The 13,561-nt window shown below is 39.6% G+C and overlaps 1 protein-coding gene across 1 annotated transcript in view; it reads left to right on the top strand.

The window, feature by feature from the left end:
* LOC146403313 (uncharacterized) overlaps positions 1-13,561 on the top strand; it is a 64,082-nt gene that overhangs the window by 25,744 nt on the left and 24,777 nt on the right. The window contains exon 4 of the mRNA XM_085024872.1: positions 4,958-5,093. Within this exon, the coding sequence (XP_084880998.1) occupies positions 4,958-5,093 (136 nt within the window). The remainder of the gene's footprint in view (positions 1-4,957; positions 5,094-13,561) is intronic.

Genomic DNA, 13,561 nt, shown 5'->3' with positions numbered 1-13,561 from the left:
ATATGAAATATTACTCAACCATTAAGAAAGACATCCTGGAGTTCCCGTCGTGGCGCAGTGGTTAACGAATCCGACTAGGAACCATGAGGTTGCGGGTTCGGTCCCTGCCCTTGCTCAGTGGGTTAACGATCCGGCGTTGCCGTGAGCTGTGGTGTAGGTTGCAGATGCGGCTCGGATCCCGCGTTGCTGTGGCTCTGGCGTAGGCCGGTGGCTACAGCTCCGATTCAACCCGTAGCCTGGGAACCTCCATATGCCGTGGAAGCGGCCCAAGAAATAGCAACAACAACAACAACAACAACAACAAAGACAAAAAAAAAAAAAAAAAAGAAAGACATCCTGACATTTTGTGACAACGTGAGGGCTTAATGAAATAAGTCTTACACTTAATGAAATAACTCAGACATAAAAAGACAAGTACTATGTGTAATGTAAAAACAATTATATGTGGGGTCTAAAAAACCGAACTGAACTCCTCGATGTAGAGAACAGATTGGTGGTTGTCAGAGGTGAAGGTTAGGGGCTGGGCAAAAGAGATGAAGGCTGTCAAAGGTACAAACTTCCAGTTATAAGAAAAATAAGGTTTAGAGTTCTTTTGTGGCTCAGTGGGTTAAGGATCTGGTGTCAGTGCAGTAGCTTGGGTTGCTGCCATTGTGTGGGTTTGTTCCCTGGCCCAGGAACTTCTGAATGGGAATGGCAAAAACAAACAAAAAAACAGATAAACAAGTCTTGGGGATTTGATATACAGCTTGATGACTATAGTTAACAATACTGTATTTTATTATGTTATTATTATTTTACATTAAGCTGATTTTTTTTCTCTTTTTGTATTTTTAGGGCCATACCCGAGGCATACAGAGGTTCTCAGGCTAGGGGTCTAATCGAAACTGTAGCCACCAGCCTAAGCCACAGCCACAGCAATGCCAGATCTGAGCTCACGGCAACGCCGGATCCTTAACCCACTGAGCGAGGCCAGGGATTGAACCTGCAACCTCACAGTTCCTAGTAGGATTCGTTTCCGCTGTGCCGTGATGGAAACTCCTAAGCTGATTTTTATTTTTTCCTCTTTCTCATGGTAGTTTTTTTTTTCTTTTTAATTGAAGTGTAGTTGATTTATAATAATGTATTAGTTTCAGGTAACAATACTGTATTTTATATTTGAAAGTTCCTAAGAGAGGAGACCTCAAAAGTTCTCACCAGACACACACACATGCACACACACACATGCAAATTTGAACTATGTATGGTGATGGCTGTTAACTAAACTTATTGTGCTGATCATTTTGTAATATATACATATGTCAAATCATTACATTGTATGCCTAAAATGTATACAATATTATATGTGTATCTCAGTTTTAAAAATCACTTACATTAAACAACAACAGCAAAATATGTCAACAAAGAAATCTTCCCTGGTCCTAAGGATTAAGGGATGGTTATTTGCAGATAGAGATTTTGTTTTATCCAAGGTTCCTCCCAATCTTTTTGTTCTTTGTTATTGTTATTGAACTCAGCAATAATTTCTATTGCATTAAAAAATAGTTCACTCAGTAAAACTAGAAAAAAAGAAAAGCAAAAAATAAAATCTTAAAAAATTTTCACTTAAAAAGTTAGGTAGTAGAACAAAAGTTTGGTAGATGCACTTTGTGTATCTTATACAACTTGTGCACTGGATATTGTGAACTGCATTTTGTTCAACTTTTTAATTTAATTTAATTTTTTTAGCCCCACCCCATCCCTGTGGCATATGGAGGTTCCCAGGCTAGGGATCGAATCGGAGCTGTAGCCACCAGCCTACACCACAGCCACAGCAATGCCAGATCTGAACCGTGTCTGCAACCCACACAACAGCTACTGGCAATGCCAGATCCTTAACCCAATGAACGAGGCCAGGGATTGAACCTACGTCCTCATGAATGCTAGTTGGATTCATTTCCACTGAGCAACAAGGGGAACTCCATGAACTGCATTTCATGGTAGCATTTTGCTATCCTATCACATTAGAAACTGAGTTTTCTTCATCCTAAAGATGCAAGTCTTCTTTTGTGCATCAAACCTCTGATAGAAGACATAGCTGTGTTTTAATCTGTTGTGAAACATGTAGGGAATTTCATTTTAATCTGAATGAATACTAAAAATAGTCAAAATATCAAAGTTTACTAATGAAACTTTAAAATTCAGAGTAAAATAATTTGCTTTATTCTTAGTAGGCTGACACGGTCACTCACTTGCAATTTAATAAGTTATCTTGGGTGGAAGAAACAAACGGGGTTTAAAAAAAAAAAAGCGTAACCGGGGACATCTATAGGAGTGTATTTTTGGTTGAAAAAATCTGCTTCTTTTGGTCTTCACTTAGCTGGCTTTTTCTTATCATTCATGTCTCAGCTCAAGAGTCTTCCTCTCTAAGGAGCCTTCACTGACCACTCAACCTAAGGTATTTCCTGCTGTCACTTTCCATCCCATTACCCTGCTTTATTTTCTGTATGGCACTTTCACTCGCTGATATTTTCTTATTTATTTGTTGTTCACTGTCTGCCTGGCCTCCCTATCCCAAGGTCTGCACTCCAGGAAACAAGCTCTTTGTCTTGCTCACCAATGTATCCCCACATCTAGAACATCGCTGAACGTGTAGTAAGCACTCAATAAATATTTGTCAAACGAAGGGAGGGATAAAAGAAAAATGTGAAGACCCAGTTATATAGCTCACCAAGACTTACAAACTGTGTAAGGGGAAAGAAATCCCTTCTGCGTAGTGCAATGTTGGAGGTTGACAGGGGACCACACAGCAGACAAAGGGCTGGGCAGATTTCAGGGCTAGAAGGTTTGTATTTTTGATGGTTTATGTGCAGATCTGGGAGTCAAGAGATTGGGGGTTCACATCTGCTCTATCTCCAACTCGCTGAGTGACTACAGTACAAATCATGAACTTCCGCAAGCATTAGTTTCTCCATCTGTGTGGCGTTACTGGCTAGTTTAAACATTTAGAAACCTTCATTGGCAAATATGACTCTATTTATGCTGTTTCTTTCAGGAGATTGAGTGCTTTGTGGAAACGAGCCCTATTTTTCCCTTTGGTTTCTGAGTTGTACCTCCTCGGCGGGCAAGGTGATTAATTGCTCTGGATTCCTTCGCTGCTGCTCCCTTGCCCAAGCCTCTCCCAAGTAGGGTCTTCATTGGGTGAGGCTGCATGGCTTTGATGGGAAGGGCAAGGCCTTGGTCATCTCAAGACTGCCTTGGGTTGTCATTCCCAGACTTCATTCCTCTTTACTGACTCCCCCAGCTGGATAATCCAGTAGCTGTCCGCCCACCCCCAAGCTCAGTGCCAGAGGGAGACTTGTAGCTCTGACTCCTCTTCCATGTGATAGAGTGCAGCAATTAAGTCTTGTGCCCAGTTCAAGAGGCTGTCCATGCATCCATCACCCACTTATTCTTGTCTGCCAACCGGACCTGTTCTGCAGGTCTTGGCCCTGTGAAGAGCCATTGAGTGATTTCCTTCTTAACTTCAGGACATTCATACCTCCTAAGACTCAAGTTTCTTCTAAGTATGGCTCTGCTTTCTGCCCTCTGGGCCTACCTAACTCAGAAGCAGGAGAGATATTGGGCCTGGCAGTACAGGGCATAAGCTTTTGGACTCAGCCAGACTTGGGTTAAAATCACAGTCACAGTACGAACTCTGTGAGCTTGGGCAAGTCATTCAACCTCTCTGAGCCTTGGTTTTCTCACCTGTTAAATGAAGATGAGGAAGGATGGTAAGAATTAAAAGATACTATATGGGCCAAAAATTCCATGTAGAGCCTGGCAGGCAAGTCTTCGGGCTGCGTTGTCAGTGACTCCTGCCCTCCTCGCCAAGTCTAGGGAACCCCTGTGAGGACCTTGTGCTTCCTCTTTTTCCTAGTTCCCGGGGGGTTGTTACTGAGGGTTTACATTTGGAGTTTAAAAAGGTTGGTCTCTACCTTTTTGAGACCTCTCTTTCGTGCAGTCAGATAATCAAAGGATTTTCACCCACGGCATTATCTACTCCTTAGCTCACCTCTGATGGCTAGTGTTGCTGGTGCTCCGAATGTTTCGCTTCACCGTTTAAATGACAGCCCTGAAAAAAAGAAAGGGTTCGATCTAACACCATGTCTACACAGACAAAATCAAGCAGAAGTTCATGTAACTTCCCCAAGAAGAGGATTGTAGAGACCAACAAGCTGAATGGTTCCAATTGGGTTATAACGTGTTAAATATTTTATAGATTATATTAACTTTTCTTCACATGTTTGATATTAGCAATATTTTTAAAAAAGGATTTTATTCTGAAACTGACCTGATCTAATCTTTTCCGTGCAATGAATGGTGTGTTGGTTTCCCACACAGCCCAGATTGATGAAATATTTGCTTAGTCCCATGGATGGAATTTGTTTCCTCTAAAAAAGGAAATATCTCAATAGAGGCATTTGTTATACATTTTCCAACCTACCAAGTGGTGCAGCAGGTTTTCTTGAGTGGCATGTAATGTTACTTTCTGGTTTTAAGTTCTAACTCATCCTGTAGGTTAGAGCAGTGAAGGGGACAGAATCTGTTGGTGTTAAGAAGTCAGCTTCAGCAGGAGAAGAAAGAGGAGGAAAGAACTAGAACAATGGATGCATTGTAAGAAATATTTATAAGTGAAATGCTACAGAGAAAACCCCCAAACCGAAACCTGTTTCAAAAAATGTTGGAGGAAATGGTATATCTTTTTATGTGCTTAAGAAAACAGTTAAAAAGAACTTCACAGCATTGGGTCTATTAAGTACATTTATTCCAGTGATTTCCCAGATATTTCCAAGTTCCATTTAAAACAGAAGTCTCCTATCAAGCAATCCTTTGAAATTATTTACTCTTTTATGGTTGTAAAGTATGGAAACATAATACTTTTAATGGAAACCCTAATAAACGGCACATGCTACAAAGTGTCTACTGATGTGCTTTATAGGTTGGGATTCTTACGTCACACAAACTTGCCAGTCTGTGTTTCTGATCCCAGTAAATGCCCCAGTGATGTGGAAGAGGATGGCTGGGAAGGCAAGGCCATGCAAGAATGGCGTGGACCATTCATACTCACCAGAAAGGTATGGCAGCCAGAGTCCTGACGGGAAGCATGCCTTGCCAGCAGGCAGAAACAGAATTATTTGGATTAAGGACTTTATTTTGTTTAAGGGATGGTGACCTGGTGGGCACCATAACTTGAAAAAGGGTTTTCTTATATTCGATATAAAGGAATGTTTTGTCAAAACCTGGTTGTGAATCCCCAGAATAAAATAGTATGTAATATTTTTAGCACATATTTAATTGGCAACAGAAAAATTAAAACCACTTGACTTATAATGTTAAAATGGTACTCTGGTTAAAGTCAACTCCCAATCAAGAAAATTTAATGCGCTTCACCAAATGCATATTTTCATACAAAATAAATATATTTTAAAGTTATATATCCTTAATTTTATGCCAAAATAGTACTAGCAGTTCACAGATGGATCCCACCACCCCCCTCCCTGGCAGATTATTTTTCATTGAAATGTTTTCAAAGCATTCTCACTTGGGTATGCTTCGATTTAACCACTCAGGCATTCTGCATTAAATAGTAATTGATTTATTGACATTTGATGGATTCATACTCACGTTCCTTGGTTTAAAAATCTTGTTAAAATGTTGTTAATAATCTGTGGGTGTGTATTTCAAGTAACTGTCATTAAATTTAGAATAACTGTCAGTAAATAGAGAGAATTAAATTTAATAGAGTAGTTACTATATATTTAAATACCAGTGGATGATTAGAAGCAGATTTATTGAGGGTTTAATCATGGCTGGACAGATTCACACCCTTCCAGCAAATATATTCATTTTATTCCTTTTGTTTTATTTTTCTCTTTTAAAGTAAATGATTAGCAGACATTTACATTGGTAGCGTATCAAAAGCTAAAACTTCAACTAATTAGTATTCAAAATATACAGAATACATTTTACTGCTTGAGACAATTCACAGCTGTACCTTAATTTTGGGTAAACCTGGGAAAGTCTGCTTTTTGTAGCAAGACTCGGAGAAGGCCAAAGAAGAATGGTTATTAGGAATAGGGAGTCAGGAGATTCACCTGATTTTTTTTCCTGTTTGCCACTTGGTAGAACAGTTGTCTAACCTCTTTTTAAAATGTCTTTGATGCTGTGGGTAAGATATTAAAGACTGATGCTTTTAACATTGTTCAGAAATGTGAGTTTGATACACTGAGACTATCATGTTTTAGTTTTGTTTTTATTTTGAAATAACAACAGATATCTCCCCAACTATCTGGAGACGTTGGTTTCTATTCATCGGCCTTCAGCCTGCCCTCTTCCAAGTCTGAAGCATTTTGTTAGATCTCTTTGATGTGTTTGACTTCTGCTTCATGGAAAAATGCTCATAAACCTTCAGAGAAAGGCTTTCTTTACTTTAGCTTTATTCAAGAATTATAAACAGTGCACAGATCTATAGCAAAATGATTTTAAGAGCACTTAGGACCCTCATGCTAACTTATTTGCTCCCTAGGGGGAAAAAAAGGCTTGTTTGGTAAAAAGAAGTTTAAAAAGTTCAACTTTGCTTCGTGAAAAAGAACACTTTTAAGTGGCTAAAAGTATTGCATTTCCTTTTTAAAAAAATATTAAGATCTCTAAAGCAACAATCTTTTTAAAGATGTTATGCACAAGGATTGGCATGACATTTGAAATGGCTTCAAGAGTCCTGTTACTCTTGACATGCTGGCAAACACTTCACAGATGTGCCTTCTTACTGCAGCCGCTACTTCAAGAGAGAACACAAAATCTGCATCTACAAAGAAGTCCCTGCGTGTGTGTGTGTGTGTGTGTGTGTGTGTGTGTGTGTGTGTGTGTGTGTGTGTGTGTGTGTGTGTGTTAGGGCTCCGGTGAGAGAGGCTAGAAGCCGTGGGGGCGAGGGCACCCCTTTCCTTCTAAGCCATCCTTTCTCCAGCCTTATGTAGCTTCTCTATGAATTATGGGATCTACCAGCTGGACTCTACATGCCTACATGTAGGGTAACGATTGTCATTTCAGAAAAAAAAAACAAAATGAGAAAGCTGTACCATTTGGCATGTTGCAATTCTCAAAATATCTTCAGTGTAGAAAGTGAAAAAGGATTAAAGATTGTTTCTACTACTGCTTTTAAGAAAATAGAGCTTTCTAAAGCTCTATAGGAGTTGCAAATTGATGTCTCCTGGGCAGAATTGGTACCATTGAGGAATTGTATCTGAAAAATTGCTTAATTTCATGTAAAAATTCAGACTTCAGCTTCTTTTGAAAAATCAGATCTGACCACACTGGCATTTTCTCCAGCAACACCAACTGGAAATAGTAGTAGCTGCACATTTCACAGAGACAGTTTCAATTTTTATGATTTTCCCCACTCTTTCACCATGACACTGGGCTGCTTGTCTCATTTACTCATTAGCCTCAATTACCATTTGGGTCTGTGACTCCGGCAGCACAAGATTGATCTGAAACACGAACAATGTCACTGGTGTATAGACTCTGTCCAAAAGGCACCAAAACACCTGACCAGTTGCTGGCATTATCAGTTCAATGAGCTGGCTTGGCTTTCTTATTCCACAAAATCAGCTGTTGGCTGAGTTGACTGATCAGTTCTGGTTCTTGCATGGGGTGCAGGATGGGTGAAGTGAGCGTGCAAGAGTTCTTCTGTGAACCTGGATCAGAAGGGGTATGAGATACCCCAAGTTGCACTGGATTTTCAGCCTCAGGCTCTCCTCTCACCCAGCAATTGGCGTCCCCAGTCCCATCCTTTTTCAGCTAGAAAGTCTAAAGGGTTGAATTTTCTCTGGGTGTCCCCTTTAACCACTGGTTTGTCCCACCATGGCTGGAAAGCCCAGTCAAACTCTCAAAGCTTTTGGCTTTCCTTGCTTCCTATTCGCTGTGTCTGCCTTGTCTCAGGTTTTCATCTTTGTATGTCTAGCTCTACTCTGATCATTTTACTCCAATTCCCGATTTCCCCTCTTGCCTGGCAGTTTGGGATTGCATATTTTGACCTTGAATAGTAGCCAGAACCAGTTAATCCAACCATAGGAAGTGCTGCACGCAGAACTCAAGGCTCTTGACTTACAGTTGAACTGATCTGAACCGGTCAATTTAGCATGAGGCTGGGAAGATTATTTAACTTCTGTGTCTCATGATGACATTTTTCTCCCTTCATAGCACTGCAGGGACAGCCATAATGGTGCTTATAAAGTCGTTACTAGGAAAATGCTTATGAGTTCAAGGTAGTATAGTAATACTATTTTAACTAAATTTTTGTATTTATATTTAAAGTTAATTACAAAGGTATACTGCAAAAACAATCTTCACATAAAAAATTAAATAATTATGAAACCCAGAATGGAGAATTGAAGTGGGAGCAAATGTAATAAATGATGACCATTAAGGTAAAATAATCGAACGACTTCAGGAAGTGGGATCCATATTTTTTAGATAACACCTTTTCTGTATCCCTCTCTCTCTTTCTTTTTCTTTCTTTCTTTTTTTTAGAGCTGCAGGTGTGGCATATGGAAGTTCCCAGGCTAAGGCTCAAATCAGAGATAACAGCTGCTGGTCTATGCCATAGCCATGGCAATGCCAGATCCAAGCTGCATCTGGGACCTAGACCACAGCTCATGGCAACGCCGGATCCTTAACCCACTGAGTGGGGCCAGGGATCAAACCCACATCCTCATGGATACTAGTCAGGTTCGTTTCCCCTGAGCCACAATGGGAACACTCCCATAATTTTTTAATTAAAAAAATGAGTGTAATTTAGGGAGTTCCCATTGTGGCTCAGCAGTAACAAACCTGACTAGTATCCACGAGGATGCGGGTTTGATCCCTGGCCCCACTCAGTGGGTTAAGGACCCGGCGTTGCCATGAGCTGCGCTGTAAGTCACCGTCTCAGCTCAGATCTGGCATTGCTGAGGCTGCGGCATAGGCCGGTGGCTGCAGCTCCAATTAGACCCCTATCCTGGAAACTTCCGTATGCTGCAGGTTCCGCTCTAAAAAGCATCATTTAGATACAACAAAATTTACCATTTTTAGTATAAAGTTCTATGAGTTATGACAAATGAATATAGCCATATAATTACCACCATATTAAAAATAGAACAGTTTGATCGCACCAGAAAAATTTTGGTGCCTCTTTATAGTCAAATTCTTCCTTCAACCTTAGTTTCTGGAAATCAGTGACAACCAGTAAAAAATGTTTGGTTTCCCTAACCATTTACAGATATTACCTGGCCCTCTTCAGGCTGCCCTGTGGGAACCAGGGTTAGAGTTACTAGCATAAGAAAATGCTTGTATATTGGTGAATGCTATTGCTGTAATAAAGTCCATTTCTCTGACCCAGGAATCTTGTACCCTTTGCCAGCATCCATAAACTGGGGCAGCCTAACTTGTTTGTTTGAAAGTAGGGTAAAATTTCAGACCATTTATATGGTTCTTGGCCAATTTATTTCTTCCTTTCCAATACATATGCATCTTATTTTATTTTTTTCCTTATTGTGTTGTCTAGGATTTCTAATATGATGATGAATAGGAGTGGTAGAAGGGGATATCCTTGCCTTGTTTCCAAACTTTGGGGGAAAATATCCTGTTTCTTACCATTAATTATGATATAAAGTTCTAAGTTTTTGGTAGATGCCCTGTGTCAGGGTTGTAGATGTTTCCTGTTAATTCCTAGTTTTCTCAGTTTTTGTTGACAATTTTTTCACCCTTGCTCAAGAAGGATACTGGTCTATACTTTTTGTACAACATCTTTGTCTGGTTTTGGTATCAGAAAAATGCCTGCCTCGTTGAATGAGTAGGGAATTTTTCTATATTTTGGAAGAGTTTGTACAAAGCTATTATTTTTTCTTTCTTGAACACTTGGTAGAACTTGCCATGAAGTCATATGAGCCTAGAATTTTCTTTTTTGGAAGGTTTTTAGTTAGAAATTAAGTTTCTTTAAAAGATACTGGATTAGTCATGTTACCTATTTTTTCCTTGAGGAAGCTTCTTGAGAGCTCAAAGTTCCAACGTTTCTCTATTATGTGAATGTAATTCTGTTGATTTCTTTATCTCTTACAAGTGTACTCCTTTTATTTGCTGCTTTCTGTGTCTTGAAATTTTTGCTTGAAAACTGGACATCCTATGTACAGCGGTATAGCCTGAAGTAAACAATATTTATTCCTTATAATGAGTATGTCCCCTATTTTTGCTAGAGTGTGGGATGGTCAACAGTAAGACCAAGTTTGAATTATTTTCTTGCTATGGTTGCCTTCATTGTACCACAAGCTTCAACTACTAGCATTACCTTGTATTTAGGGTGAGGAGTGGTTTGCCAGAAGGTGTTTCTCAGTGCCACTTCACTCTCACATTTAGGTCTTCCCTTTATGCCTATACTTCAGAAAGTTCTCTCCCCTTACTTTTGAAGACTGCTGTTACTTGGCTTTTGAATTTGATAGCTGGTGTTGGGGAGGGAATGGAGAAGTTTTCTGTTGTTCTGCTTCAGTCTCAGACTTAGGTGCTCCATCCCTGGGTCTTACAAGTGGTGCCTTCTCAGTGACCCTTTGGCTCTTGGGGATCTCTAATGTTGTAAGCCTTGGAAGCATTCACGACCCTTTTCAGAAGGTATTTCTGTTCCTCTTCCCAATTGCAATATGTCTTTATTTATGCCCTGAGGGTGACAGGGTTTAATGTTCCTTCTGCAGTGGGATAAGGCTTTTATTTTGTAGGAAATACAGGAGAGAAGGAATGGGCAGAGCTCCATGCCTTCACCTCAGTGGCTGCTCTTCCTTTCCCCAGGTCTCCACCATAAGGGATACCTTAGGCCCTCATCCCATCTCCAGTTTTCTTCTGCACACTTAGTGAGGTCTGCGAAGAAGAGCCTGGGAATGGTCGTGACTTCCTCTTAGGTCCGTGACTCTCAGTAATTCTATACTCTCACTCTAAACTCTATACCCTATACTCTCATATTTGCCCTTTAAGGGTTTATTAAATATTTTAGACAAATTTGTCTTACCAGTTTGCATAGCATCTGGTGTTGCTGCAACTCAGCAAGTCCTCTCTTTGGAGGCATCTCCTTGTCATTCTTGAGATAATTGTTTGACCTGTGACCAAAGCTCTGTGATAGATGTAAGAAAAGTTGTAATTTTGTAAATTATCAAGCTTTTTTTGTTTGTTTGTTTTTTGGTTGTGAGTATGGGAGGTGATTTTTTTTTCTTGTTTCCTGCATCCTATAGTGAAGCCAGAAACCCTATTTATTGATTTATAAGAAAATTCATTTCTAGGTCTTCAACCCCTCTATGGGTCATTTTGAACATCAGTTAACAGAAAATCCAACTTTAAATCTCAAAACCAAAAGTTAGTTATTATCTCATTTGAAGACAAAAATAGAGGCAAAAGATTTAGTTAAATCGGGTCAGCAATTTTATTAGGCTTTTAGGTTCTTTCTCTTCTCCACTCTGTACTCTCAGGGCATTGTTGTATCCTTTTAGGGTAATTTCCTTCAGTGTCCCAAAATAACTACCAAAGTTACCAAAGAAGAAAAAAATACACAAAAATATAAATAAAATTAATGGCCTTTTGTATTATTATTTATTCAGAAAAAGAAAAACGTCCCAAGAAGCTTCCCATCAAACTTCCTACTCGTCTTATTTAACAAAATTGGATCACATGCCCATTGCTCGATTAGCTGCTAGAATAGGACTATGCTTGATTTAACATCAAGATTCACCTCTGGCCTAGGAAGGGAACAAATTCCTCTGAAACAGATGGCCACTTGATAGTTGAGCAAAATCAGGATTCTATTATTGGCAAACAAAGATGTAAGGAATGGCTGTTAAGTGAGTGACTCGTGGTACCTGGTAGAGTCCATAAGGCATAAAGAGGACAAGCTTTGCAGTCAGATCCTGGCCCTTTGAACTTTGGAAAGTACAAAGAAGATAATATTTTGCACATATTAAATTTTTGCTGTTTATCTCTCTCCCTTGTTAAATCATATCCCTTGGCATTCATTTTATTATTGTAGAGAATGCCACCTGAGCAAGATAGAGCAGGTGATTTGGGGCTTGGTAGGTGCTCAGAATAGGGTAGCCATTGTTATCCCCAAAATAAGTTGTTATAATACATTTAGCTAATGGCTTTATTACAGTTGTGCTTTCCATTTTGAGGGACGATAGGGAAGAGTTTTCTTGCTCAAATAGAGAATGACAGGCTTTTAGCTGATCACCTCTTATGTGAAAAGAAAGGGTCACATGGCAGGAATGGCAATTTAAGGCTTTCCCATTGGAGAGGAGGGTTCTCTATTCCTTTCTGTTTTTTTTTTTTTTTTTTTTTCCCACTGTACAGCAAGGGGGTCAGGTTATCCTTACATGTGTACGTTACAATTACAGTTTTTCCCCCACCCTTTCTTCTGTTGCAACATGAGTATCTAGACAAAGTTCTCAATGCTATTCAGCAGGATCTCCTTGTATATCTATTCTAAGTTGTGTCTGATAAGCCCAAGCTCCCGATCCCTCCCACTCCCTCCCCCTCCCATCAGGCAGCCACAAGTCTCTTCTCCAAGTCCATGATTTTCTTTTCTGAGGAGATGTTCATTTGTGCTGGATATTAGATTCCAGTTATAAGTGATATCATATGGTATTTGTCTTTGTCTTTCTGGCTCATTTCACTCAGTATGAGATTCTCTAGTTCCATCCATGTTGCTGCAAATGGCATTATGTTGTTCTTTTTTATGGCTGAGTAGTATTCCATTGTGTATATATACCACCTCTTCCGAATCCAATCATCTGTCGATGGACATTTGGGTTGTTTCCATGTCCTGGCTATTGTGAATAGTGCTGCAATGAACATGCGGGTGCATGTGTCTCTTTTAAGTAGAGTTTTTTCCGGATAGATGCCCAAGAGTGGGATTGCAGGGTCATATGGAAGTTCTATGTATAGATTTCTAAGGTATCTCCAAACTGTTCTCCATAGTGGCTGTACAGTTTACATTCCCACCAGCAGTGCAGAAGGGTTCCCTTTTCTCCACAGCCCCTCCAGCACTTGTTATTTGTGGATTTATTAATGATGGCCATTCTGACTGGTGTGAGGTGATATCTCATGGTAGTTTTGATTTGCATTTCTCTTATAATCAGCGATGTTGAGCAGTTTTTCATGTGTTTGTTGGCCATCTGTATATCTTCTTTGGAGAAATGTCTATTCAGGTCTTTTGCCCATTTTTCCATTGATTGATTGGTTTTTTTGCTGTTGGGTTGTATAAGTTGCTTATATATTCTAGAGATTAAGCCCTTGTCAGTTGCATCATTTGAAACTATTTTCTCCCATTCTGTAAGTTGTCTTTTTGTTTTCTTTTGGGTTTCCTTTGCTGTGCAAAAGCTTTTCAGTTTGATGAGGTCCCATGGGTTTATTTTTGCTCTAGTTTCTATTGCTTTGGGAGACTGACTTGAAAAAATATTCATGATGTTGATGTCAGAGAGTGTTTCGCCCATGTTCTTTTCTAGGAGTTTTATGGTGTCCTGTCTATATTTAAGTC

Source organism: Sus scrofa, chromosome 5 (genome assembly GCF_054392235.1).
Source record: "Sus scrofa isolate SSC_HxYL_T2T_F1_AM1 chromosome 5, Sscrofa_HxYL_maternal_Yorkshire_Landrace_v2.0, whole genome shotgun sequence".
Lineage (NCBI taxonomy): Eukaryota > Metazoa > Chordata > Mammalia > Artiodactyla > Suidae > Sus > Sus scrofa.
The sequence above is the reverse complement of the archived record's forward strand: the minus strand, read 5'-3'. Positions and strand labels throughout refer to the sequence as shown.